The 27072-nt window shown below is 46.8% G+C and overlaps 5 protein-coding genes across 8 annotated transcripts; 1 reads left to right on the forward strand and 4 right to left on the reverse strand.

Annotated features, from left to right (window-relative positions):
* Nucleotides 1–1547: 1547 nt before the first annotated feature.
* LOC112875021 (histone-lysine N-methyltransferase EZ3) lies at nucleotides 1548–9047 on the forward strand. Of its 4 annotated transcripts, none has more exons than XM_025938696.1 (17): nucleotides 1548–1687; nucleotides 1800–1913; nucleotides 2026–2357; nucleotides 2829–2987; nucleotides 3456–3540; nucleotides 3675–3812; nucleotides 3931–3978; nucleotides 4055–4126; nucleotides 4645–5306; nucleotides 5437–5587; nucleotides 7063–7280; nucleotides 7474–7605; nucleotides 7799–7889; nucleotides 7981–8028; nucleotides 8111–8239; nucleotides 8317–8407; nucleotides 8485–9047. In XM_025938696.1, exons 1-16 carry the CDS (start codon nucleotides 1640–1642, stop codon nucleotides 8386–8388), a joined length of 2499 nt encoding a protein of 832 aa, XP_025794481.1. In that variant the 5' UTR covers nucleotides 1548–1639; the 3' UTR covers nucleotides 8389–8407; nucleotides 8485–9047. The 4 variants fall into 4 exon arrangements, with proteins under 4 accessions (XP_025794481.1, XP_025794479.1, XP_025794480.1 ...); XM_025938694.1 differs by having other exon boundaries at nucleotides 8330–8407; XM_025938695.1 differs by having other exon boundaries at nucleotides 4654–5306; nucleotides 8330–8407.
* Nucleotides 9048–9104: 57 nt separating this feature from the next.
* On the reverse strand, nucleotides 9105–11842 carry LOC112873935 (protein trichome birefringence-like 6). The gene is made up of 5 exons (XM_025937043.1): nucleotides 10570–11842; nucleotides 10266–10458; nucleotides 9986–10176; nucleotides 9650–9808; nucleotides 9105–9552 (listed from the first exon to the last, which is right to left on the reverse strand). The coding sequence occupies exons 1-5, from the start codon at nucleotides 11694–11696 to the stop codon at nucleotides 9225–9227; spliced, it is 1998 nt and encodes a 665-aa protein (XP_025792828.1). The 5' UTR covers nucleotides 11697–11842; the 3' UTR covers nucleotides 9105–9224.
* Nucleotides 11843–12251: 409 nt separating this feature from the next.
* On the reverse strand, nucleotides 12252–14940 carry LOC112873936 (protein trichome birefringence-like 6). The gene is made up of 5 exons (XM_025937044.1): nucleotides 13791–14940; nucleotides 13497–13689; nucleotides 13217–13407; nucleotides 12856–13014; nucleotides 12252–12749 (listed from the first exon to the last, which is right to left on the reverse strand). Exons 1-5 carry the CDS (start codon nucleotides 14816–14818, stop codon nucleotides 12422–12424), a joined length of 1899 nt encoding a protein of 632 aa, XP_025792829.1. The 5' UTR covers nucleotides 14819–14940; the 3' UTR covers nucleotides 12252–12421.
* A 679-nt stretch (nucleotides 14941–15619) lies between these two features.
* LOC112873939 lies at nucleotides 15620–18242 on the reverse strand. The gene is made up of 2 exons (XM_025937046.1): nucleotides 17560–18242; nucleotides 15620–16382 (listed from the first exon to the last, which is right to left on the reverse strand). Exons 1-2 carry the CDS (start codon nucleotides 18014–18016, stop codon nucleotides 15826–15828), a joined length of 1014 nt encoding a protein of 337 aa, XP_025792831.1. The 5' UTR covers nucleotides 18017–18242; the 3' UTR covers nucleotides 15620–15825.
* A 1529-nt stretch (nucleotides 18243–19771) lies between these two features.
* On the reverse strand, nucleotides 19772–22024 carry LOC112873937 (nicotianamine synthase 2). Its single transcript, XM_025937045.1, has one exon. It carries the CDS (start codon nucleotides 21910–21912, stop codon nucleotides 20095–20097), a length of 1818 nt encoding a protein of 605 aa, XP_025792830.1. The 5' UTR covers nucleotides 21913–22024; the 3' UTR covers nucleotides 19772–20094.
* Between the last annotated feature and the right edge of the window lie 5048 nt (nucleotides 22025–27072).

The following is a 27072-nucleotide window of genomic DNA, read 5'->3' on the forward strand; positions in this document are numbered from 1 at the left end:
AGGTGAGAGATGATGTGGATGGGTATACGTGGAGTGTTACTATTGGTCAGAGAGTCGTGGGCGAATTGGGTCGGAAACCATGCGAAGTGGGGGGTCGGCCGGGCGGGCTACTGCCTACTGGGCTGAAATTCGTTGGGCCTGCCGTTTGTGTTGCGCTGTGCTTATTTTGGCCTAATGCTTTTGACTACGCATTCTGGGGAGTCCGAACCTCCAAAAGAACACATTCAGAAATGTTTGCTTTTTTGTTTTAAATCAAAACAAAAGATAACACTCTAGAAACATTCCAATTTACTTTTCCAAAGCATACTATTCAGTAAATCAGATTTCTGGTTATAAACCGTGCATGATAAGCTCCCCGACGAATTCCATCGGCACGCTTTCAAAGTATCCAAATATCCATTGGTACGGTTGACCGGTTCACGTCAGGCTAGTTTTTTTTTCGAAGCCACGTCAGGCTAGTTTCGTCAACCTCGGACAGCTCAAGTGCGCGCCACGGAGGCTCCTGCCGCGTCGGATAGCTCCCGGTCCGGGTGTCGCACTGGTGTTTTACTTTATGTCCACTCAAATGCTTTAGTAACCTCCAATTAATTTCAAAATATAAATATAATTGAGTCGCAAAGAATCTACTGATTTCTGTTGCAAACTCGCGATCATGAGAGAACATCTCCGGTGCTACAAGCGCTTGGGGTGTTACTGTATTGCCATTTCAAATTTATGTATCTACATTACTTAAAATATTCTAAAAAATATGAATGGATAGTTTATGTCACATTCTACCATCATGCAAAATTTGAGATGCAACGGAAATTTATATAAGATGTACCAAAAAAATCAATATGTCAATTGTGCGGGTTGCAACCATTCATTTTAGACCCATAACCTGTTACTATTCATAGGCTATTCATTGGCTGATTTCTCTTTTTTTCCTTATTGCACAGGTTTCAATTGCATCACAAATTTTGTATAATGGTAAATACTTGCGTGCTCTATCTATTCATATTTAACATATTTAACGGTAACACCTAACCTGTTTGGAACACTAGGGGTCTATTTGGTATAGCTCAAGCTATAAGATCCATGTTGGAGATAAAGTTTGTAAAATAGACTAAAATATTTTATATATTTATTTTAAATCTAAAGATTTAAAGTTGGTAACACTAGGAATCTAATAATTTAGTAAAATACTCTTAATTTACTTACAACTCCAGCTTGAAGAATTTTTGAAGCCAGACATGACCGGCTTTTAAAAACTTTATAAATTTTCTAGATACCAAACATATCCGCAATCATGGCCTCATGGCCGCACCCGCGCCGCGCATGACGCGCTGACCGGCAGCCGTCAGCTAGTCCGCCGCGGAGCCACGGGAGCGCACCGAAACGCCCCGCGCTGGAAACGGCTCAACGCGTCCGCAGGCCACCACCACCTGACAGTTCGGCCCATCCTCTGGCCCTCCCCACTTGTCATCGACACGTACACGAAGCCCGCGTCGCCCCGGCCCCACCTTTTTACTGCTCGCAAGAGTCGCGTGAGACAGGGCTGAACAGAACAGAGGGGGGGGGGCGGGGGGGGGGTATTGTAGCGCGAGGTGTGGAGACGAAGGCGAAGGGGGGCGCCGCAGGCAGCTCGCCAGCGCCCGCCATGGCGTCGTCGTCGAAGGCCTCCGACTCCTCCTCTCAGCGCTCTAAGGTGAGCGTGGCCTCTCGATTTCTCGCGCCCCGGGTTCGCCGGCCCGATCTCCCCAATCCGATTGGTTTCGATCTCTTCCGCTTCATGTTTCCCTGTTTTGGGTGCTCTGCAGCGGCCGGATCAGGGGATGGGCAGGGACGCCGCCGCCGCCTCCGTAGTCGCGATCCGTGGGAAGCTGACGCAGCTGGTACGCCAAATCCAGTGCGAGCGCCTCGCCTACATTAAGGTGAGCGCCCGCACCCGACCCGATCACGTTGCTGGAATTTCGCGGAGGAGCGGCTTGTTTGGATTGCTCAATCAGGCGGCGGCGTTGGGTTGGGTGTTTTGTCCCTTCGCAGGAGAAGGTGGAGTTGAACAGGAAGACGCTGCAGAGGCACACCTGCGCGCTGTTCGACGTGGCCGCGGCGGCGGAGGTGTCTTCCAGGGGCACCGAGGGCGAGAACGCGCTGTCACGGCGCGCAGCGGAGTTACAGTCCACGCCCGTTGAGTCGGACCTGGCGAACGGGATGGGGGAGACGGACGTGGTGTACGTGCAGGAGGAGAACCCGGCGGCCGGGACGCTCGTGCTCTCCGGTTCCGGCGGTCCCGCACAAAGGACAGTCGTACGGTTCGTGAAGCTGCCGTGGATTGACAGGATCCCTCCGTACACCACTTGGATCTTCCTGGACAAGTACAGTGCTGCTGCCCCCTTTTGATTACATATTATTAAGTTGCCTTGCAATTTTTCTTGGAGCTCATGGCTTCGTGTGCCAAGTTGATGTTAGAATGTGATTATGGACTGGATAGTTGATGATGCATGTGCTTATATGATGCTCGAAACCAATCTGAGAGTAGTTTAGTCGTGTGATAAAATATAAAATTTGTACAAAAAGAGGAAATTTCCATACGCGATTTTGCTTTGGGAACTCCAGGAGCATCTGCGATATTCATTATGTATGTTTACCAAGGGCACTATTTTTTGATATTCATGATCATTCTAAGGAGATTTGACTGTATGGGTGATGGTTCATGCAAATCCACTTGAGTTTATTTGCTTGATTAATTCCATGAGTACTTATGTGCATGCAATGTTGTCGATATAACATGTCAAAATAAGTGTTTTTTTACCTTTGATACGTTACTGTCATTTAAAACAGCGCAGAAACCAAAGAATGGCCGATGATCAGTCAGTTGGTAGGAGAAGAATTTACTATGATCCAGTCGGAAATGAGGCTCTGATCTGCAGCGACAGCGATGATGAAATTCCAGAACCAGAGGAAGAGAAACACTTTTTCACTGAGGGCGAAGACCAATTGATATGGTAACAACCTCGCAAAAAAATATAATAACATATTCAAGAAGCTAAATTTTGAAATATTTAAAAATTTGAATAGGCTCTTAGTTTCCTTCCTCAAAGTTGTTAGATTAAGGTAAGATGTATGAGATCTAAAAGATGTCACATATCAGAACCTTATCACTACATTCACAAAAGAAACCTGCTGTGCTATATGCGTGCAGAGATTGATAGCAACTGCTTTATACAGTTAGTTGCACAGCTTGCATGATTGTCCTAGATTTCCACTTGTTGGTTGCCTTGAGTACCATACATACCCTGTAGGGCAATGCAGTATAGTCTATTTAAAATGGTGCCAGAACAAAGCCTACAAGCTTTTCTGTTACAGTCCTATGGTGTCTAAACATGGAGTTTAGTTACTTTTGCACACTGGAATGAGAAGTTGAACTTTATTCTTCTAATTCATGTTAATCTGATTTTATTTAACTGCTACAGGAAAGCTACTCAGGAGCATGGATTAAACCGAGAGGTTGTAAATGTTCTCTGCCAGTTTATTGATGCAACTCCATCAGAAATTGAGGTCGTCTACCTTTTAATAAGATTTTTAAGTTAGTAAAGTCACTTGTAAATATCCCTATTGTACAATTTTTGTTTTTTTCTACTTAAGATGCCCACAATGTGATAGTGACCCTGCTCTTTCCTTAAAAATGACAGGAAAGATCCGAAGTCCTATTTGAGAAAAATGAGAAGCTCTCTGGATCTTCTCATAAGATACACAGCCAACTTTCTCTTGACAAAACTATGGATTCCATTCTGGATTCTTTTGATAATCTCTTCTGCCGCAGATGCTTGGTATAGTTCCACTTCTGGCTTCTATTGCTTTTACTCCCTGTTGCCACAGCTATGTTTTGCCAATTGGTTCAAGTAAACTTGCAAGGCTGAGATTTATTTTGGACATTTGTCCGCTCAGGTTTTTGACTGCCGTCTCCATGGTTGCTCTCAGAATTTGGTATTCCCAGTAAGTAATTGACCATTTGCATTTGCAATTTCTATTTTTCCCTGCTATAAGTATTTGGAAATATTTTTCTTGTCAGTGTGAGAAGCAACCCTACAGCTTTGAACCTGATGAAAACAAGAGGCCATGTGGTGATCATTGCTACCTTCGAGTATGTATCCTCACGAAATTTACTACCATATTGACTACTCCCTCCTGTTCAAAAAACTTGTTTTAGTCCTTTTTTATAATCTTCAAACTTGTTTTCAACTTCTAGACAATTTTGACCTGTTTTTTCCAGTCAAGCCCTTAATTAACTAAATTCTTTCCCCATATATACACAATTTAGAGAAGATTAGTCAAGGTTAAGCTGGTCATTTATCTACCACCTTTAGTGTTAGCCTAAACGGTAAACACTAAACATTCGGTCACCTGCCGTTTAGCTATTTGTTCGGACTAAATGGCCATTTAAACGGGTTAAACGGTCATTAAACAGGGTAAACGGCTGATTAAACGGACACGGCTAGTCACTGCGTAGCGTGTACACGGGCTAAACTGCCGTGTAGGCGGCCACCTTAGGTCTTGTGCCCACCTCTAGAAAAAGGGTTTAGTACATTTGTCCCAGTGGGCTTATATTTTTTTTGTAAAGAGTTGCGACAATATTGTGTGCCAGGCTAATTCTAATTTTAGTTTCCCCAGAGGAGAGAAGGATTTCAAGATACGCATGATGATGGTCTAGGTGGCTGCGCAACATATACTATGGAATCAAGAACTGCCTCACACAAAGTTGATGTTAACATCTTGTCTGAATCTGAAGATTCAAACCGAGAGGAAGACAACATTAAGTCCATGGCACTTGTTGGAACTAGCGGATCAAAAATAGTTTCTTCTGCAAGTGCTGAAAAAAGCACTACACCGCCTTCTGCAGATACTTCTGAAACAGAAAATGCATCCTCTGATTTGCCTCTCAGTAATTTAGGGAAGCACAGGATTTTGAAACATGGACCCAGATACAGGGAGCGTTCTCCTGGCAAAAGGCAGAAGGTTTTCACTTCTGATATTTCATTTGCAAGCAATATACTTAATAAACTTTCCATTCCAGAGATTCGTGACACAAGGCCAGAGCCTAGGGAATCTGGAGGTGATAAACTACGAATCCTTGATGAGTCCACTAAGAAGACATCGACCAAAGATATCTGTGGGGGAAGCACAACTAGTACTACTGAAAATGTGGGAAGCAACAGTAATAAATTATCTTCAACAAAGAATTTCTTGGAGCACAGTCTTTCTTGTTGGAGTTCCTTGGAGCGAGATCTATACTTGAAGGGCATAGAGATATTTGGAAAGAATAGGTAAGCATATGATGTTTATAACAAAACATTTTCTTGTAGTGTTGGATTTTCTAAGATTATTAAACAGAGTTCCCTTATTAGTTTAATTTAAGCCCCCTAGTTGTATGACCTTTTTGTGCATTGGTCACAGTTGTCTCATAGCAAGAAACCTACTATGTGGCCTCAAGACCTGCATGGAAGTGGCCAACTACATGTATAACAATGGTGCAACGATGGCAAAACGACCTCTCTTGAGTAAATCCACCTTGGGTGACTTTGCAGAAACCGAACAAGACTACGTGGTATGCGATGATTTGCATTGCACTGTTAGCTTTTGTGCTTTATCTCACCATTTGGTATGCGCTTAGATCAGAAAGGTTAAAAGTATGCGAAGTGTTTGTAGTCATATTAATCTGAATTCAGACTATTACTATGCTGTTGCGAGTTATTTATTACAATTTGCTATAGAGTTATCGCATACTATGTCTGTTTGTTATTGCTTGGTTTTGAAGTTATTAATTTTTGTAAGACAATTGAAGTTGGTAGTTAGAACTGGTAATAATAACCAGCTCCTCTTTGGTGGCTCCAGGTTTTCAGCTATCTGATCATTAAAGATTGCAAATTAAGGGGTATTTCATCAGGATAAAGAATTGTTTTGCTTTTTTGGAACAAAATTGTAATATTGTTGATCCAACTGGAGAAAAGCCAAGAAATTGCTAGTTTATACAGTGATAGAAAACAGTTCAAACATGGAATCAGACCTGTTGTCACCCATGTTATCAGATCCAAACTGGTCATCGATCAGGTCAAACTGGGGTCATTGGATCTGTTGTGGACACGTTCTTTTGGAGGAAATTCTAGAGCAAGAAGAAGGCCCAGGCGACAGCTAGTGGCTAGGATTCGGTTTGGGAGTTTGTTTGAGTTTTCATTCAGTTTGTTGGGTCACCGGACTGGATTAGCTGGCCATTAGATATTTGGTTGGTAGTTGTTAGGTGCTCTGGGACTCCTATATGTATTAGCCTTCGGCGAGAATAAGGATTAAGCAGAAACTCAGAGCCTCCTGTGAGAGGGCGAGTTGGTTCTTATCTCCCTGTTATCGTGTTCATCAATCCAATAAATTAACCATAACAAGATCACTGGTTGAAATGTGAGTTTTATTTTATATATAAGAAATAGATGAGAAAAAAACGAGCTACCCAATAATCATAGTCGCATGTCCCAAGGTCTTACAGATTGCTATTCCCTATTGAGCACATAACAGCATAAGCTCACACGATTAGCTGGCTTGCCAACCATTCTGGATTTGCTTGTTTTAAACCGCATCTCCAGATGCTGTAGATCAGCTCAATGTGGTTTCTTATCCAGTTTCATTTCCCCTGATTAAACCACCCGGTGGTCTGGGTCTGATAACTTTGGTTACCACCATGCCATAGATAAGCTTTAATACCCTGGCTCCACAAGTGAAATGTCTAAGATATAGCCTTGCTACTACTGCACACGCAAAACTGACGCAAAAAGTAAATATATAACCAGCCAGGAGTCTTTTCTTAGATTGGCTTGCTACCCTCGATTAATTTTTCCTCTCCGTTTTGTACAATTTCCTTTTCTTTTGTTGGCTTTAAGCCCCCTGTGCAGTCCTTTTTATACTTTTATAAATTTAATATATTTCTACCACAGTAGGGTTTTCCTTACTGTTTTCAGCTTTTCGCTAAAAAAGAATCAAGCTTCTGTTGGCTCTGCTACAGTAGAAACATGATTATTTGTCCATGTCTTCTAGGAGCAAGACATGGCTACCAGAACAAGAATCTACCGCCGGAGGGGACGAAATCGAAAGCTGAAATATACTTGGAAGTCTGCAGGGCATCCAACTGTTAGAAAAAGAATTGGTGATGGGAAGCAATGGTACACACAATATAACCCGTGTGGGTGCCAGCAAATGTGTGGCAAAGATTGCCCCTGCATGGAAAATGGAACTTGCTGTGAGAAGTACTGCGGGTACGTTGGAAGTTATGCTTGATTTTCCTTTCTATTGAGTAGTACTCTGTCGTACCTTTACACCTGCCGAGTGATTATTACTAATTTACAGTTTTACACAGATTTCATATCCTTACTACTGAAAGTATAAAGCAAAAAAATAATGCTGATTTCATTTTTGAATTCTCATTAATCATGATTATCTAATCAATAGGTGTTCAAAGAGCTGCAAAAACAAGTTTAGAGGCTGCCATTGTGCAAAAAGTCAATGCAGAAGCAGACAGTGCCCATGTTTTGCTGCCAGTCGTGAATGTGATCCTGATGTTTGCAGGAACTGTTGGGTGAGGTAATCAGCACTGGCTAATTAACAACTGATCTTTATGCGTTCATGAAGATGTTGAAATAAGCATACAGCAGGGTCAAGACTCAAGAAACTTTAAATTTTGTTAACTGCTGATCTTGTTCTATTGTTCTGTACTCAGATTTCTGATCTGTATTCTTATAATTTATACGCATGACCTGATGTTCATTTACTTCAGCTGTGGAGATGGTTCATTAGGTGAGCCACCTTCAAGGGGCGATGGTTATCAGTGTGGAAATATGAAGCTCCTCTTGAAACAACAGCAAAGGGTGAGACAGAGTGTACTTTGAGTGTTATTTGTTTCTTTGCAGCATTGTGCTCCAGTATCCCTAACTGCGTAACTTGTTGACCATGGATCAGATTTTGTTAGGAAGATCTGATATTGCAGGTTGGGGTGCATTCATTAAGGTCAGATAACTGAAAGAACTTTAGTGTGATACGTGCTTTCTTATTCCGGCTAGTTTATTCTTCTTTTTGTTTCTATATGTAGAACCCTGTAAATAAAAATGATTATCTTGGAGAATATACTGGTGAATTGATCTCTCACAAGGAAGCAGACAAGCGTGGCAAAATATATGACCGGGCAAACTCATCATTTCTGTTTGATTTAAATGATCAGGTACCTCATGCCCCTCCTCTCTGTTCCAAATTGGATTGGAATATTTGTTTAATTCATAGAAGTAAACTTTAATTCAATACATCCACGCAGTATGTATTGGATGCTTATCGCAAGGGGGACAAATTGAAGTTTGCAAACCACTCGTCTAACCCCAATTGCTATGCAAAGGTAAGAATTGCAATTACTGAGCACTGTCCAATAATTCTTTATTATGTTGCTTGTTTTAACTTCATATTACTTTCCAGGTGATGCTGGTGGCTGGAGACCATCGTGTTGGTATCTATGCAAAAGAACATATTGAGGCTAGCGAGGAACTCTTTTATGATTATCGTTATGGGCCTGACCAGGCTCCAGACTGGGCTAGAAGACCAGAAGGATCAAAGAAGGACGAAGCATCTGTCTCTCACCATCGAGCACATAAAGTTGCTCGATAGTTCAAGAGTGGCCCTGGATACAATCTGCTGTAAATCAGTATTTCAATTAATGCATGATTTAGGCCTAGATCACTATACAAGGGCTTTGTTAGTAGATAAGCATAATTTATATTCCTTAGTAAATAAACTCAGACATCAAGTTTGAGAAAAAAAAATGAATATAAACATTCGTGAAAGGTTGGAAGCCTGGAAGGTGGCAACCTTTGTGTTGCTGAAAAGTTTGTCGTCAGGAAGTGATGGCAGGCTTTCAAACTGGAGCCGCTAGAGGAACTAATAGCTGAGATGGCTATAGCCATGGCTTTTTAAATATATATTTTTGTAAGGCGAATCTATGAGCCAAATGTTCATTGCAAATTCATTTACAAGTTCAATCATAAGGTTTAAACTTTATTATTACAAGTATTTCTGAACCTGACAGCAATGCATGACACGTTAGGGACAGGGACAAGCACGATTGCACATTTGTGCTCTATTTCCAAGTCAAATTTATATTTACAGACGAGAATAAAGACCTTATCTAACAGAAAAAAAGATGCCAATTAATTCAGTCACTAACTTGTTACATCCTTTACATGTGACGACACTAGATGGTAGAATAACAGCTCATTCCATGTATCCGGGACTCCAGGGAGGCACCAATGGCTGCAGTCCTGAACGTTTGATGCTGTTAAATCTACAGCCTTCCGGCCATATATAGATGGGTGACCATCTATCCTTATCCCAGATAGATTGGTAACGTTCAGAATTGTCACAGGAGTCTTCATTTGCTTTGTGACTTGTTCCAGGATCAAGTTTCTATCAGGTACCAGCCTTGCGCGGGTATCATTAAGGGGCTGTGTGCTCTCTCTGCAGTGTCCCCCTGAATTCCACTCTCCACCGCTGAAATTAGTGATCAATTGTAACATTAACCTGCTTGCATAGAGACTGCAGCAACACTGAAATTGTTCGTGTTAGATTGAACAGTCAAGGGGGATACCTGAAATGTGATGGGGATGAGCTTCGGAAAAACACTTGAGTTTGCCGTGGATTGATGTAACGGTCAACCCACGATGCCCAAGTGGTTAGTGCTCTTCGGAAAGCAGTAGAGGAATCTAGATGGGGATGGACATGATCCCCCTCTTGATAATAATTCACCCTGCAAATTAGTTTTAACAACCAGATGCTTAATAGCATGATGTAGTTACTGTTTCTTTGCAAGCTCTAGTTCTTGTAAGAACTGAGAACATCGCTAGTTGTATTTGTTCCATGGTTGATTTCAAATAAGAACTTAATTCATCTGAAGTGACTGCCATTCACATTAGTCAATACTCACCCAGATTTTGTTTTGTGGTGCGACCACCAATGGGCAGTGTTAAACACAAGCACATCAGCACCTTTCCATCTTGATGAGCTCCGATCAACGGTATCGATCCGTAGTGTCTTCATCTGCTTCTGGCCAATTCTTGTCTTACCTTCATGCACCAAGAAATGTGTCACATGAAATTCCACAGTACAATTGTAGTCCTGTAACAACCATACCAAGAATATTACTATCTACAAGCATAGACATTGATGGATGCACTAGTTCTACATCAGATATAGATCATACTAACCAAGAACTTGAAGTTGTAATCTCCTTTCTCTTTAGTAATCTTCCGGCCACGACTCTCATGAATCCTTGAAGGATCTGATACTGCCGTTCTCAGCAAGCACATCATGGATTCCCACTGGTTCCTGTTTATGGAGTCCCCGATAAACACTAGTCGCTTTCCTCGCAGCATCTCAAGCATTCTCCTAGCATCAAACCTAAGTTTTGTTGCATGAAGTTAACAAATAGCAAACTCTTAGAGCTACCTTCAAACTCCTAAGCAACCAAAGGACTGAGCAAATACACTAATACAAGTATACAACTAGCACCTCGGGATATTGCAATGCTTAGGCTGCCACCTCCACTTCATGTAGCTGTGATCCATTCTTCCATTTGCTGCACAGCTGAATCCTTCATCTATAAATGGGCATCTATCACTTGTGTAAAGTGGATAGGTCTCATCAAACACCCAACTCCCGTCATAAACATCACAATGTACTGCATCTCTTTGCAAAGAATCTGTTTTGCTCGTAACTGCTTCCTCAATCAGATTAGGATCTTGCTTATTTGCATCGGCTGGAGCTGCCCCGGAGTTGTTCTTCCCAGCTGAATGATCTGAGCTTTCCCGTTGCTCCTCTAGCTGATAAGCATAAGCTGCTTGTGCAGAGGAATTGTATTTATTCCCCACATGAACATCTTGCAAGGATTCGTCTCTCATGTCCATTGCAGTACCTGAGGCTTCCATGGAGAAATTGATAGCTCTCACAGGCTCTGTTCCTTCCAATTTCTCTGCGGTCGCAGTTACTTCCAGGGAAGCAGAAGCATTGCCAACATCTAGAGGGGTCTCCGTTGTTGAACTAACATCTTTTTTGATAAGATTCTTGCCTTCAGCGGAGTTCGGCTTCTCGGACACTGAATCTTTCTCCAACTTCTTGCCATCACCCCCGACATGAACAACTTCTTCTTTAGCCTCCATGGCCAAATCCGAGGCTCCAATCGAGTAGCTCCCAGCTTCCGCAATCTCTTGGCCCTCCAAAACCTCAGCATTCGCGGGTGCTCCACCATTTCCTCCTCCAGTAACCGCTCCTTTCACCTCTATCGCCGAGGCCACGGCCGGAACCGGCGACAGGTCTCCGGCAACCGCGCGGCGTGCTCCCTCCGCTACCCAATCCCAGCTCCGCCTCCCGCGAACCGCCTCGTCGACCTCCGCCACCCCCGCGACGCCCACGGAACCCCCAAGAGCCGGCGCCCGCGCAATGGTCACAGCGGAGGCATTGGCGCCGACGGGGGCGGAAGCGAACGGGAGGTGAAGCGGGCGGCCGTGGCGGAGGGCGAAGAGCGCGAAGAGGAACGAGAAGAGGAGCGACGAGGAGGCGAAGGAGAGGAGGAGGAGGCTCCTGGGACTCACGAGGTGGTACGAGGAGGATGACGAGGATGAGCTCCTCTGCCTCTCCATTGATAGGCGCTACGGTCCGCGGCCGCGGGGCAGGAAGCAATGGCTGGTGCTGCAATGGCGAGCCGTGCGGCTGGCGTGGTAATGAAGGCGGAGCCGGAGCGGCGAGGCGAGGAGGCGGGCCGGTGTAACGGAAACGGAACGGGGATTTGGGGTGTCGTGGGAGCAAGTGAGGAGTTAGCATAACCGTACTCCTGCTAATGCTCAGCTCTGACCCGTGTTTTCTTGGGATATCGAAGAGAAGCAGGTGTCCTTTTTTATAAAAAAAATCAGCCTCATGATGGGCTCATCAGTTCTTGCGGCCTTTTTAACCCCCTTTCTGAGATGGGGGGCTCATGGTTTTGAAGTAGTTGTACCTTGATCAGATGTGGTGGACCAGAAAGCGGGCCGTTGTTGAGCATATGTTGCACATACAATCCATTTGTAAAAAAATTTCAAAAAAACAATCCATTTGTAAAACCGGCCCTTGGTTGCGTCTGTCCCGATACCGTCTTGCTGTAACGAGGAGAGGACTATCTGTTTGCATGATAAACATACTGTAATTGGATGTAAGGAACATTTTCAGAATCACATGGCATTTGACTGTGTGCTTGGCATATTATCAGCAGAGGAAGAGGATGCAAACATATACATGATTGCGCTCTCTTTTCGCAATCTAATTACACTTACAAAAAAACTAACAGTGCCCTCTCTAAAAAAACAAAGAAAAGGGACCGATAGTTTAGTCACTATCTTGTTACAACCTTTTCTTTTGAAGACACTAGATGGTAGAACAGCAGCTCATTCCATGTATCTGGCACCCCAGGAAGGCACCAATGGCTGCAATCCTGGCCGCTGGATGCTGTTAAATCTACTCCCTTCCGTCGATAAACAGAGGGGTGGCCATCGGTCCTTAGTCTGGACAGATCGGTAATGTTCAGAATTGTCACAGGAGTCTTCATCTGCTTCGAGACTTGTTCAAGCATCACGTTTATCTCCGGCATTGGCCACACACGGCCGTCGTTAGGGGCTAGTGTGCTCTCTCTGCAGTGTCCCCCTGAATTCCACTCGCCTCCACTGAAATCAGCGATAAATATGACATAGGTATGCTGCATAGAGGAGGCTGCAGCAAGCCAGCAGATCTGAAGTTGCTAGTGTTAGATTGAACAGTGGAGGACCAAACCTAAAGTGAGACGGGGATGAGCTTCGGAAGAACACTTGAGTTTGCCGTGCATTGATGTAACGGTCGATCCATGATGCCCATGTGTTCAGTGCTCTTTGGAAAGCGGTAGAGGCTTCAAGATGGGGATGGACATGATCCCCTTCTTGATAGAAATACACTCTGCAATCAGCAATCAATCATCAGATGCTAGGAATCAGAGGATAGCATACCTACAGAAATACATGATCAAACCATTGTTTCTCTGCAAGGTTACACGAGACTAAGAGTATCAAATGTTGCATTTCTTCTTTGTTTGTTTCATTTCAAATACGAACTGTGTATCAAACACATTGATAGCATTAATCTACAGTTCTACACTCACCCAGAATTTGTTTTATGATGCGACCACCAATGAGCAGAGTTGAACACAAGTACATCGGCACCTTTCCATCTTGATGAGCTCTGATCTATGGTATCGATCCGTAGTGTCATTGTGCGCTTTTGGCCAATTCTTGCCTTGGTTTCATGCACCAAGAAATGGGTCGTATGATACTCCACACTGCAATTGTAGTCCTGCAATAACGATACAGAGACGACTATTACACAGTAGTCTAGACACTGAACGGACTAGTTCTACATTAGCCATAGTAGATCATACGAACCAGGAACTTGAAGTTGTAATACCCTTTCTCTTTAGTAATCTTACGGCCACGAGTTTCACGAATCCTTGAAGGATCTGAGATTGCCGTGCTTAGCAAGCACATAATGGATTCCCACTGGTTCCTGTTAATGGAGTCTCCGACAAACACTAGTCGCTTTCCTCGCAGCATCTCAAGCATTTTCCTTGCATCGAACCTAAAATTGCCGCATGAAGTTAGTGAATAGCAACCTTCTAGTACCACCTCCTAACTCGTAAGCAACAGATGAATTGAGCTAATACACTCGTGCAGCAACACCTTGGGACATTGCAATGCCTAGGTTGCCACCGCATCTTCATGTAGCTTCCATCCATTCTTCCATTAGCTTGGCAGCTGAACCCTTCATCTATAAAAGGGCAAGAATTGCTCTCATACAGTGGATAGCTTTCGTCGAACACCCAATTCCCGTCAGAAACATCACACTGTGCCGCATTGCTTCGTGCGAAATCCATGTTGCTCTTGGCCGTTTCTTGCTTATCTGGATTGACTGGAGCTGCTCCAGGGCTGTGCCCTAACGTTGAATTATCTAAGCTTTCCCTGCGTCCCCCTTGTTGAGAAGCGTAAGCTCCGTGTACAGAGGAATTGTGCCCATCATCAGCATGGTCATCTTGCAAGAACTCGTCTCTCGTCCCGTTTGCAGGACCTGAAGCTTCTATGGAGAAATTGACATCTCGCGGAGATCCCGTTCCCTTCGATTTCTCTGCTGATGCAGCTGCAGAAGTTTCTTTGCTAGGATTCTTGTATTCTGCTAAGTTTGGCCTCTCCGAAATCAAATCTTTCGCTTTCGCCAGCCTCTCGCCACGACTGCCTTGAGGAGCAGCTTCTTTCACTTCCACACCCGAATCCAAGCCTCCAAGAGAGTGGTTTCGAGATTCCGCGACCTCTTTCCCTTTCAAATCCTCACCATTCGAAGGAGCTCCACCAGTTCCTCCTCCAGTAGCAGTTTCTTGCGCCTCCGCTGCCGAGCCCACGTCCCGCACCGACAAACCTCCGGAAACAGCGGGGCGCGCTCCCTCCGCGACCGAATCCCCTCTCCCGAGCCCAACAACCGCCTCTTCGACCTCCGCCGCCGCTGGGTCGCCCCAGTAACCCCCACCAGCCACAAGAACCGGCGCCGGGGCAGCGGCGAACGCCAAGGGAAGGTGGAGCGGGCGGCCGTGGCGGAGCGCCAAGAGGAAGGAGAAGAGGAGGGATAACGAGGCGAGGGAGACGAGGAGACTCCTCGGGCTCAGAAGGTGGCAGTGGTACGAGCTGGAGCAGGAGGCGGGGCTCCTCTGCCTCTCCATTGATCCGCGGCCTGCGGGCGGCTGGGACTTGGGACGGTGGGGACGGGAAGCAATTGAATTGCTTGCACGGCAGCCAGTGGGCAATGGCAAGTCGCCGAAGTGAGCCGTGGAGTGGTGATGCGATTAACGCGAACTTCCGGTGCTGCGCTGGCGAGCTAGCATGACTAGATTAAAAAGGAGCAATGATTGATTATTCAAGAGAGGCAGTACATGTGAGTACGTGACGGAAAAGCAATTCAACTCTCTGATTGTACTTGAGTATTCCTGTGCCCATCAAATTAGGGTCTGTTTTAATGAGTCAAAAGGTAGGTGCGTCATGGCTAAACTTTAGTCTATCCTATTAGCACTTTTGTTTAGATGAATTGATGCTAAATTTAGTATTTTTAGATATTAGTACTCGAATCCAAACACTCTTTAGTCATAAAAACTTGACGATAGAGGTAAAATGACTGGCATTATGACAAGATAACTATGGGGCGAGTAAAAACCTAAACCAATCTTTTGAAAGGCTGATCGCCTGATCCGAATTTGGACCCGATGCATCATGATGCGTCGACCCTGGGAACGTGTCTATAGGGGTCGCTGAGTTTCCCGTTGTCTGAAGACAAAAAAAACAGGGGCAACAGAAGTGAAGCATTTCGGAAGCAATAGCAGCACGCCTGCAGTATAGATACCCATCGCACTGTCCAAATTTTTACATCCTTTTCTCCAAAAAACAATTACATCCTAACGAGCATTGTGAACGGAACCCTTTTTTCTTTTGGAAAGAGCCTTTCATCGATGTCAGTTATCACCGCAGCATCAAAACTCAGAAATGATTCATGTACATCCTTTGATCGATGCATATTGCATACAGAACAACCCTGTAGCTTCAAGCAACAAATTAATTCTACAAAGAAAAGCTTGGGCATCTGTATCATGCCGAGTATAGTCTGTAACTATGAACTGCCGCTTAAGCAAGCAGCGAGAGCCGAGAGGCGATCTCACAACGGCGGAGGCGCCGGCCGTCAACTCGCTGCGGCCAACGGCGAGAACACCGCCTTCGCAAGGACGTGCGTCTTCTTCTTGCCGAGCCCGAACCCGACGAGGTGGTTGACGTACACGTCCCCGTCCTTCACCGTCGCCGACGACCCGACCCGGTGGATCGGCCCGACGTACTGCCCGGTGACGCTCGCGGTCTCCCAGCCGTCGGAGCTCTCCACCAGCCGGCTCGGCACGCCGGCGATCACCAGCCTCGTCGCCGAGAGCAGCTCCAGCCCGTCCCCTCTCTTCAGCGACCCCTGCACCTTGACGACGCGCACGGTCTCTGTCTTGGGGTCGACCTTGAAGAGGTCGCCGCCGGAGGTGTGGACGACGAGGAGGTAGCCGTTCGGGTGGTACACGATGCCGTTCAGGCCGAGGAAGTTGTGCAGCGCCCCAGGTCGCTGCGTGAACGTGGAGTTCCTGATGACGCCGAGCAGCGCGCCGTCCGGGCTGACCTTCCAGATCTTGCTTCCCAAGGTATCAGTCACGTAGGCGTTGCCGTCCTCGTCGGCGGCGACGTCGTCAGAAAACGTAGACTCGCCTGCAAATCAAACAGTTATCGGTTAAGCTTGTACTCGTCGGTCATGAAGGCCTGTCAGTGATGAGAGCAACTTAAACGTACGCTGGCTGATAAAATAACCAAATTTTCATTGGGAACGTGTAGGATTAAAGGGGAAAACTAAATAGCTAGGCATTCAGCCAAGCATATAACGTTCTGGCAACGACAGAAGCACATGTTCATGAGCACAGTATGGCAGTATTTGTCAGTACAACTTGATCAAATGTAGAGCATATCCGGACTTTTCATAGACTTTCCCATTTTTGGGTCTTAAAAGTTAATTCGATGAGGTTCTCATGCGTATAAGGTACCAAAATTGCCAACGTACGGCCTTCGAGCATATTTCCATAGGTTAAAGTTGACTATTAAACTTTAGCACCTATTAGCATTCGCATTCTACCCAATAACACTTTTGTTCGGATAAACTAGTGCTAGCACTTTGAATTCAAACACTTGTACTATTAAATCTTGACTAAAGTTTAGTCTACCCAATAACACTTTTGTTCGGATAAACTGGTGCTAACACTTTGAATTCAAACACTTGTACTTCCGCTGAAAAACTTCAGCCTCGTTTGCAAACTATAAATTTCACAGGAGTTTTCTAGAATGACAAAAACGGAACACGATAGGTTGTGTAGAAATATCGGAGGCCAAAATGATTTCTACAGGAAACGTGAGCCATTCACTGGTACAGCTTTCTTGGATCGGAGCTTGGACTTTTTGTGCACCGGAGAAAATTTAGCCGCCCAGTCGTACTAGATGAAAACCGACTGAAAACAAAAATCCAAGCCTTCCGAACAAAAAAAAAATGTGTTCCGAACAATGCCGTTTCTTTTTTTTTTGCCAATTTTATTTACTGATACTGAAACTCCAAAATGGCAGGGCCCTGTACGAATTGCAAACTGCAACCTGCAAGCTTCATTCATGGAAGTCTAGACAGAATTAATGCCTTCCATTGAATATTCGAGCAAATCTATATGATCCTAACGAACTCATTCTGGCTACAGGGTGGCGGCGGCGTAGGCACCAACCGGTCAGCGACCCTACAGGCTACAGGGCGGCGGCTCCCTCCGGCCAAACACAAACAATGCACCCGATCTGTCTATCCTAAATTCCGAATTAGCAAGCACAAGAGTAATCGTGGCGCCGGGAGACGCACCTGGCACGTCGAGGCGGGTGAGGAAGATGCGGCGCCACGAGCCGAGCTCGTAGGCGCCCAGCGCGGCGTACCCAATCCGCGGCAGGCGGTCGGCGTAGACCAGGAGCAGGCGCCGCCTGGGCGCGTCGACGGCGAGCCCCAGCGCGACCCTCCCGGCGGCGTCGGGGTCCGCCAGGACCACCCGCTCCTCCGCCTCGCCGCCGCGCACCTCCGCGACGCTGGCGCCGTAGAAGGTGGACGCCAGGAACCGGCCGCCTTCGGCGTCCCATTTGGCGCACTCGTGCAGCCACCCGTCCCCCGCGTAGGAGACCCCGCCGGCCGTGCCCTCCAGGAACGCGACCGCCGCGGCGGCCGCCAGGGCCAGCACGGCGAGGATAGCCCCGCAGCAACCCCCGCGGCGGCCTCCGACGGGCGCCCCGTCGGGGCCGCGTTGGCGGCGGCAGCACCCACCGCACATGGCGAGATGCGGACCGGTGGTGCGTGCGGGACAGAGAGGAAGTGGAGAGGTTTCTCCTCCGTTTGTGTCTAACCAAAATGATTCGGATTACGGAGGGCTCGAGATGCTTTGTTTAGTCATTAGTGTACGGCGTGATGCAAAACGGGAGCGGTTTAGGTGCGGTTTTGGTGGGTGTTTGGCGAGGAGCACCGGGCGTGGCGTGGGAACGGAATCTTTCGGGTTTGTCACCATTAGCCTGGTCGATCCGTTGGATTCAATTCGAGGCGGGGGCTTGGCGGCTTTGCGCGACAGATTTGAATGGCATCGTCATGTGCTCCGGGGAAGCGTGAGGCCGCGACCGGCCCGGGGAGCAGGAGGGCTTTGCCAGGCCGGCACCCGATTCTCGCTGGCTGCGGGCCGGCTGGCGGCTCAGAAAGCATGTGAAATCATAGGACCGTCACGTCTTTAACGCTGACGTGCTGCGTGACTGTGCATCGCTATTCTCTCTGTCGGGGGTCGGGAGCGTCGAATGTGCATCAAAGCTGGTGGATGGAAAAGAGGACGTGGCCCCGGCGAGACTAGTAAGTAGCAGAAGGAATAAGGCCAAATTTGTTCTTGTGGCCTCACGCCTCAGTATTGCCGAGCTACGACACTCTATAAAACCGCAAGCGAGCGCGCGCACACACAAAAAAAGCAATAAATCAGCTAAAAGGGCATAATAAGTCCAACTTGTGGCCCACAACTTATTATAAGAAAAATAAGCGGAACATTATAATACAAGGTGAATAAGCATACGCCACTTGAGCACTATCTTTTTGCGAAGCATTTAAGCACTAATATAAATGGGAGGACCGGAGCAATTCATTCTTCTGATCCTTTTTATCTATAAAAAAGGCTTTACCGTCATCACGCCAGCCGTCGTCCTTCAAATATGGTTAGCATATCATCAAACCATCGATTAAAAGATAGACAGAAAAATTAGCCAATTATGCGCTTAAGTGGTTAATTTGGAGTTAGGCATTTAAGAATAATTCTAAAAAAACTTTGATATCATGTAATAAATATGGGGACTCAGCATATTTGGTTTATTAATCCTCAAAATTTTGTTCCTGCACTGATGAACATTGCTACGGAATAAAAGCACCTCCTCTCAAAGAAAATATATCGTTTTCCATGAATAATCAAAGCTATCATTTTTATTAATCGAAGTGATTTTTTTATCATATATGTTAAGTATTCCAACCAAGATGAACTAATATAATGGCTGCCCTGAGCCCTTGCAGCTGTTTATGGCTGAGCAAGGGTTTTTTTTTTTGAGAAACTGAGCAAGAAAGTTTTAACAGTGTACGGATGCCCATAAAAAGGTATAGTTCTTCTTGGTCTTAAACCTCAGCAAAACTTAACATGCCGTGCAGCTTGAGATATGATATAGTGGTGTTTATTTTAAATTTCATTATAACCAGACCATTGACAATTACCTTTCCTATGTTTTTTATAGTTAGGCGTTGAATAATTAACAAATACAACATATTATCATTTCTTCAATGGATTTCACATATGTGAAAACAATATACCCCTTCGTTCATTTCTGCAGGCTGTAGTTTGACTTAACAAAAACAAATCATTCTGTAAATTTCTTACAACAAATCAAGCGTGAAAGTAGATGCATATATTTATCAAAATGCGTACCGGAGCATTTCGTCCCATAGAAAGGACTCCAGAAGCATTTATCAAAATAAAGTCCATACTGGTGAGAGCCTCTACAATCATGCAAAATATCAAGAAAGGTCCTTTTCCTCGAAGCTGTGACATACATACTGTGGATGCATTAGCACAATTGCACCAACAAATTTCATTAATTAAGGTCCTTTTTATTGTTGATGGCACACTTACAAACACATGTGGTATTCCTTGCCATGCACATTATCCTCATCGATGTCTATTACATCGGAAACACAAGTATTGGCACATCACATAGGCAAAGCACACTTACACAACGCATTGCATAAAAAAAAGTACACACGTGCGATATCACGATAACACGAAATTAAAGTGATCAAACAGCAAGTTGTTTTATTACCAGGCACAGCTCCTCATCATCAAACGGACATCTCCTTCGACACCATCTCCTCCCTCTTTTGGAGCGCGCTCGCCTCCATCTTGCAGCACTTGCACGGCGGGCTCACTATCGGCACCGCGCCGCGAGCGTGCGCCTGCCCATTCTGAGGCCCGTTCGCGTCGGCGTCGACCTTGCGCGCGATGATGACGGAGTTGATCACCTCGTCGTCCGGGTGGTAGACGGCCAGCACGTCGAACCCGCCGCGACGGATGTCCTCGGGATCGACGATGGGGTACAGGAACCCGCGAGCCCCGTGCGCGCTCCGCACGACGAGGGCCGCTCCGTCGGCCATGTGCCTGCCAAGGTGAGCAACGACCTTGGCCTTGTCCTCGGCCGCCATGCCGACCAGCGCGGCCAGGAAGACGACGTCGTACTTGCCGAGCTCGTCCGTGAGGTTGGCGACGTCGGCCGTGTGGAAGGACATGCGCGCGCTCAAGTCCTTGTCTGCGCGGACCAGCTTCCTGGCGCGGTCGTTGGCGGCGCCGCACCGATCGTAGTTGTCGAACGCCGTGTTCGGCAGGTGGCGCGCCGCGAGCACGAGCGAGCTGAAGGGCAGGGGACCTGACCCGACGAAGGCAACGCGGGAAGGCTCGAGGCCCGGGACGTAGCGGACCAGGAGTTCGTACTCCAGCTTGCTCAGGTTGATGTAATTGCTGAAGTAGGGGAAGCGGCTGAGGTGGTCGAGCGGGTTGCCGAAGGCGGCGAGCATGTCGGAGTAGTGCGCCTCGAGGTGGCCCTCGGCGTCGGAGCAGAGGCGGATGAGCTCCTCACGCATCCTCTGCGCCTCCGGAGCCAGCTTGGTCACGTCGACGGGGCTCGGCGGGACGCAGGCCATGACGAGGTCGGTGAACAGCTTATCGACGTCGGGGGAGGGGCTCAGCGATGGCAACTTGGTGATGGCGGCGTGGAGGCCAGTGATCTTTTGGACAAGAGCAGCAACCTCCTCGTTCTCTCGGGCGTCGATCTTGCGCGCGATGATCACCGAGTTGATCACCTCACCGTCCGGGTGGTACACGGCCAGCACGTCGAACCCGCCGCGACGGATGTCCTCTGGATCGACGATGGGGTACAGGAACCCGCGAGCCCCGTGCGCGCTCCGCACGACGAGGGCTGCTCCATCCGCCATGTGCCTGCCAAGGTGCGCAACCACCTTGGCCTTGTCCTCGGCCGCCATGCCGACGAGCGCGGCCAGGAAGACGACGTCGTACTTGCTGAGCTCGTCCGTGAGGTTGGCGACGTCGGCCGTGTGGAAGGACATGCGCGCGCTCAAGTCCTTGTCCGCACGAACAAGCTTTCGCGCGCGGTCGTTGGCGGCGCCGCACCGGTCGTAGTTGTCGAAGTGTGTGTTGGGCAGGTGGCGCGCCGCGAGCACGAGCGAGCTGAACGGCAAGGGGCCTGACCCGACAAACGCGACCCTGGATGGCGCGAGGCCGGGAATGTAGCGCACCAGGAGGTCATACTCCAGCTTGCTCAGGTTGATGTAGTTGCTGAAGTAGGGGAAGCGGCCGAGGTGGTCGAGCGGGTTGTCGAAGGCGGCGAGCATGTCGGAGTAGTGAGCCTCGAGGTGGCCCTCGGCGTCGGAGCAGAGGCGGATGAGCTCCTCCCGCATCCTCTGCGCGTCCGGGGACAGCTTGGTCACGTCGACGGGGCTCGGCGGGACGCAGGCCATGACGAGGTCGGTGAAGAGCGCGTCGACCATTGGGGACGGGCTCAGCGACGGCAACTTGGAGATGGCGGCGTGGAGGCCGGTGATCTTCTCCACCAGGGCAGCAACCTCCACGTTCTGGGTGGCCTCCATGCCTGCAGTATAGTTGCTTGAATTGCAGTAGGGAAGCTGAGCGAAGAGACGCCGCAGCTGATGAAGTGATGATGGATCTTGTGCTCAAATGCGGCGAGTGCTCGACTGCTCGTGTGCTCCTTGCTGAGTAATGGAACGGCACCAAGACTCCATATATAGGATGACACGGCAGTTTGGTCATTGCATCCCGGCTTGGTCCTGTTGATGCGGCATGCAAAGTGATGGCAGCTCCGGCTGACGTGCTGGTTAAGAATTTAGAAAGAGTAGACGCGTGTGGTCGTCGATTAGTATATACTTGAAAAGAAAAGGACAATGAGCCATCCGATTACATGCTTGGAAGAGGTTGAAAAGTCGAAGCTCCAAGGCATGGCGCGCTTCACGCTTCCACGGCCTATGGCCCGTTTCATGCCTGTGCTATGATTGGCGCGTACCGGAGCTCCTCACATCACGCCACGTAAGTGTGTACGTCGCGTTGTTTGTGTCTTCCCTACTGTGGGTTTAACACGTCAACATCATGTTTAGCCAAGCAAAACACGCATCGGCCGGCGCTTCGTCGGGAAAAAAGTTCGGTGCAGGAGGGCTGCAAAGTCAGGCCTGTGCAGCCCTGTCCTCGGTGCAAGCCACCTGTACACTTAGCAGATCGGACGGTAAATTGGTGGAGGGCCTCCTCGGCTCCTCTCCTTGGGCTCCGCTTGGGAATTGTGGCTCGGCTGAGCTCATAGACGCATATGCGGCTCTGCGTTTCCTCCAGTTTGCCGTCGCCGGTGCCTGTCGCAATCCGCGCCGCTTCATCCCTCCAGGATCGAGCTTCCTGGACATTTTACCGGTCCAAATCGATTCCATTTAGGCCTCGTTCGTTTCCTCCGGAATGGCCCGGAACGAGGCCCAATCCGGACGAATTGGAATGGCCCGGAACGAAGTCAGACCTGGTCCGGAATCGCTGTTCGGTTGGCCTGGTCTAGAACCAAACCTGAGCCGGATCAGCCTCCTCCCCCACCTCCACGGCCCGGAACTAATCCACACCTCCTCCCTCCTGGAACGAAGCCAAGCGAGGCGACGGCTCCGACGTGAAGACGGAGGCGGCGACGCGCGAGGCGACAAGGCGGCGACGCGAGGCGACAGCAACGGCGACGGCTACGCTCTCCGCCGCCTTCTCGCTGGTAACGCATCGCCCTCATCTTCCTTGCCCTCTTCTCTTCCCGGTGTTAGGGCTCTTGCCGACGCTAGGGTGGGTGGGTGTGTGATTCTTGAGGAACGCCGGGAGGTGGCCCAGGAGGGAGTGTGCGGTGAGGCCATGGGTGGTGGGCTTCTTCTTCTTCTTAGGTCGTCAGGTTATAGGAGAGGTCGCCATGGGAAAGTGCGCTGGCTTGCAGCTCGGAGGAGGAGGAACCCATTGCCGTTGACTCGATTTGGTTGGGTGTTCTTGGCTTTGGTCCTCGTGGTCGATCTGCTCTCAATTTAGTTCTTGCTCTAGGGTTCGTTATGGTGGTAAATCCGATGCTTGATCAGGTTCTTAGCATGATCTGGTTCGTTATGGTGGTAAAAATTGAATGCAAGCACCGGTAGTTTCTCAGAGAGTAAACTCTGGTTCGTTATAGAGTAGCTGTAAGTAATCTTCTACTGCTGGTGTTGTGAGTTGTGGTTTCCTTCGAGCATCAAGTTAATACCCGAACTTGTTAAATACTTCTGCCATTTTTGTTAAACACTGATGTTAAAATGGATGCTTGTGTGGTCAGAGAATAGAGCGTTTGCCTTTGTCCTATTGGTTGCTCTATGCACAAATCCTTTTGTTGGATGACACTGCAGGTCTCAACTAGAGTAAAATAGTGGCCTGACAAACTGAAGGCAGTCCAACAAACTCTTATCATCATAACAGATGATTTATTGGTGTATTGGTGTTAATGAGTTCCTTAGGAGGTGTCATATTGATGCGCCATCTTCACTCTGCGCTTTAGATTTGTGCCACTGGAAGAGTTAAGCTTGTAACATCTTTTTCACTAGAAAATATTTGCAGGTCATTGAGCACTTGCTGTATGATCATAGGGTGGATGTTTTCAGTTTCGGGATAGTTCTTTAGGAGCTGCTGACTTTCTTTACTCCCACCAGCCTCTTATTTTCAGGCATTATGGTAGTGCATAATTGTGATTTTGCTGACTGTGGAATTGGCTTTTCCTTTCCAGCTTCCATACGAAGACAGGCTACACGTCAATTTGCTGAAAGGGAAAACAACAAAAAGAGCATATGTTGAATTGCAGATTTGTTTAGGGTGATGGAATCTTTTTCAGTGCTTGCTGGATTTGAACTACTCCTTGGGACATTGTTGGAGAATTCCTTTTTGAAATACAAATAAGCTAGGCCCAATATCTCTGCCTGCAGGATCTGAGGCCTACTATTGCTGCTAATACTCATCCTATGCTTGCGGATCTGCTTCAGCGATGCTGGCAGAAAGATCCGGCTCTAAGACCAGCCTTCGCAGCGATTGTGGATATACTGAATTCCATAAAAGAGGTTTGTTTCAGACAAAGATCCACATGCATTTTATCTATTTTCTTTTTAATTTTGTGTTTTTTCTTTTATTGCCAGGTGGTTCAGAGTTCTAGGCATCACAAGAGACATTCATGTTGATCTTACTCTGGGAGGAGACGAGGCCGTTGATGCGGCAGTTCTGTTTAGTGTTCCACGCCTTTGCTTTGTCGTCCTTTCTCATTTTTCATCTTTGATAGCGGTGACTTTTAGGCCTTACTTTTTCCCAAAAGTTTTATCTTTGGTCGTAGTTCAGCGATAGCTTCAGAATATGACCATATGAGTTTCATGTGTTCATTTTAAGAGGGTCTATTACAATTTTTTTGAACTTTTGGCTAATATTGCAAGAGGAGTTCCACTTTTCATAGCTTCATGTGCATATCCACGTGCACGTTGGCATGTGCCCATTTTTTATTTCTTCATCCACTTCATGCAGATCATGTATACATAGATCGAATTTATGAGTGAATCATGTCAGTCTTTTGGAAGAGTAGGTGCCAATTTGAGCACTTTGTAGCTTTGTTTCGGCTCAGAACATTCTGCTGGCTGGAAGAGCAACCTATCTTTTCTTTTACTCTGGAGTTTGTTAGTCCTCAAGTATATTATAATGTATTTGCAGGCCTAATCAATACTTAGACTCTAGCTTCCAAGAACTGAGAAGTTCACATGTCATGGTTGTACTTGTGATATTTAGGTTTACTGCTTATCCCTTTGTTGGACAATTTCGTGTATTGTTTGGATTATTAATACTATAGAGCTTGGCCAATTGGTTAGCTGATTATCTGAGCTAGCTGAAATTTTCCATTAGGTTCCATTCCTACCGAACAATCAAACAAGCAGCAGGTTTGATTCTTGGCCAGGATCACAGTAGCAGCAGGTTTGAGTGAAACAAGTGGAATAACTCAATCCAGATCTGGATTGGAAATTGGCCTGGATTGAAAATTGGTCCTGCCGAACGAGGCCTTAATCGAGTCATCATCTATTAATCAACTCAACTAAACAATTCTAGTGGTTTATGGAACGTGTCATAAGCAATGCCTAGGATTTAAACACACTCTACAAGCACATCAAGCTGAACATCATTACATACAAGCATATCTATAAATAGAAGTTCAAATTACATAACACAAGTCTTAGAGTTTTCCAGCGAAAAGATCTATCATTGCGCTCATACGATACATAACACAAATTAAGAAGGTTAACACTATATGCCAACCGGCTATCTACTCCTCACCCCCACCTCCGTCCGTGGGGTAGAAGTACCTAAAGACGACCTCCGGCTGCGGATCACCTGCATCAACTTAACGATAGCATCATGAGTACAAAAGGTACTCGCAGGACTTATCCAACTGCGACTTATCCAATATGAGTATATACTTGCCCGACCTCAAGGAGAATACATTTGCTTAGGTAGCAAGAAAAAAAATTATGGTAATAAATGTTGCGTAAAAGGAACTACATTTGATCAAGTGATAGTAAGAAAAAGACATAGCATCTATGGTCTATATACTTCAAGCATCAAACAATTGCATAAATAAAGTGATCATAATTCATGAGTTCAATCTTCCATGAACTTCCTCGGTAACCCTACGTTAAAGTCAAAGTACAAAAGCATGCTCAATGACCAAGGATAAGTGTTGATTCATGCATCAACCGTTCACATATCCATACCCGGCTATGAGCGAACGGTCAGGAGGGACAAGTGCACCGGAACCGCTGATCACACTCCATCACAACCGGCATCGAATCCCCTCAAGGAAAGGTGCGACTTATGCTGCTGAGCTTACCATCCCATTATTAAGCATGTGGTTTGTACGAAAAAGTGCTCAAGTATCAAAGCGATTACGTATTGGTCCTTAATCAATCCAAGCAAGTCTAACCATTTGAGTTCCACTCCCAACATAGCTCTACCATACTTGCTCAAGTCCGAATCATCATTAATAGTTGCTCATATTTTATTCATCCTTGACTAATCATGTAGAATTAAACATACATCCTATACTTCGCGAGTGGTAGTGCTCTTGCCACCTCTCATCTTCTACTGTAGCTAAGCATGGCTAAGCATATAATTCGTGACACCTAACAAGCATGCCCAACTAGGAAATAATGTTGTAATCAAGGTTGGTAATGCATCAATTAAGTTCTAAGCAATCATTGATACATATAGTAACTCATGCACAAATAAGACACATGTACTTAATTGATCCAAAATATAGGTGAAAAGATACATAGGTGCCTGCCTTGATTCTCAACAGGGGTGTCGTCTCCCACGGCCTCCGACTCGTGCTCACCCTCCTCTTGCTCCAGCGTCACGGTCTCTTATGAGTGCAGTGATGCTTGATAAATAAATATGCCATAAATGATTGCAATGATATGAGAATGATATGAGAAGGTATGCTTAAACATGAAAAAGCTATGATAAAAGCAGTTAGAGATATAGTACATAGGTGGATTATTTATGGGTAAGTGCATGGGTATTAAACGAGTAAAGGCGGACCGTCTGACTTGGAAAAAGCGGACCGTCCAGCTCTAAACGGCGGACCATTTCGCAGACTGTCCGCTGGTCAACCGCGGACTGTTTTGGCTGAAAACAAGGTTTCTATATGTTTCTGTGTAGTGCTGAAATGACCTGCGGAC

This window comes from Panicum hallii, chromosome 9 (assembly GCF_002211085.1).
Source record: "Panicum hallii strain FIL2 chromosome 9, PHallii_v3.1, whole genome shotgun sequence".
Lineage (NCBI taxonomy): Eukaryota > Viridiplantae > Streptophyta > Magnoliopsida > Poales > Poaceae > Panicum > Panicum hallii.

Excerpts from the sequence above, each read along its gene's own strand:
- LOC112875021 (XM_025938694.1), top strand. The coding sequence starts at position 1,640 with ATGGCGTCGTCGTCGAAGGCCTCCGACTCCTCCTCTCAGCGCTCTAAG. Across the intron at positions 7,281-7,473 it reads TGCTGTGAGAAGTACTGCGG|GTGTTCAAAGAGCTGCAAAA; the intron begins GTACGTTGGAAG and ends TCTAATCAATAG. Across the intron at positions 8,029-8,110 it reads GTTGGGGTGCATTCATTAAG|AACCCTGTAAATAAAAATGA; the intron begins GTCAGATAACTG and ends TTCTATATGTAG.
- LOC112873935 (XM_025937043.1), bottom strand. The coding sequence starts at position 11,696 with ATGGAGAGGCAGAGGAGCTCATCCTCGTCATCCTCCTCGTACCACCTC. Across the intron at positions 10,459-10,569 it reads AAGCATTGCAATATCCCGAG|GTTTGATGCTAGGAGAATGC; the intron begins GTGCTAGTTGTA and ends AACAAAACTTAG. Across the intron at positions 9,553-9,649 it reads TCATCCCCATCACATTTCAG|CGGTGGAGAGTGGAATTCAG; the intron begins GTATCCCCCTTG and ends CACTAATTTCAG.
- LOC112873936 (XM_025937044.1), bottom strand. The coding sequence starts at position 14,818 with ATGGAGAGGCAGAGGAGCCCCGCCTCCTGCTCCAGCTCGTACCACTGC. Across the intron at positions 13,015-13,216 it reads CATCATAAAACAAATTCTGG|AGTGTATTTCTATCAAGAAG; the intron begins GTGAGTGTAGAA and ends TGCTGATTGCAG. Across the intron at positions 12,750-12,855 it reads TCATCCCCGTCTCACTTTAG|TGGAGGCGAGTGGAATTCAG; the intron begins GTTTGGTCCTCC and ends CGCTGATTTCAG.
- LOC112873939 (XM_025937046.1), bottom strand. The coding sequence starts at position 18,016 with ATGTGCGGTGGGTGCTGCCGCCGCCAACGCGGCCCCGACGGGGCGCCC. Across the intron at positions 16,383-17,559 it reads CACCCGCCTCGACGTGCCAG|GCGAGTCTACGTTTTCTGAC; the intron begins GTGCGTCTCCCG and ends TTTGATTTGCAG.
- LOC112873937 (XM_025937045.1), bottom strand. The coding sequence starts at position 21,912 with ATGGAGGCCACCCAGAACGTGGAGGTTGCTGCCCTGGTGGAGAAGATC.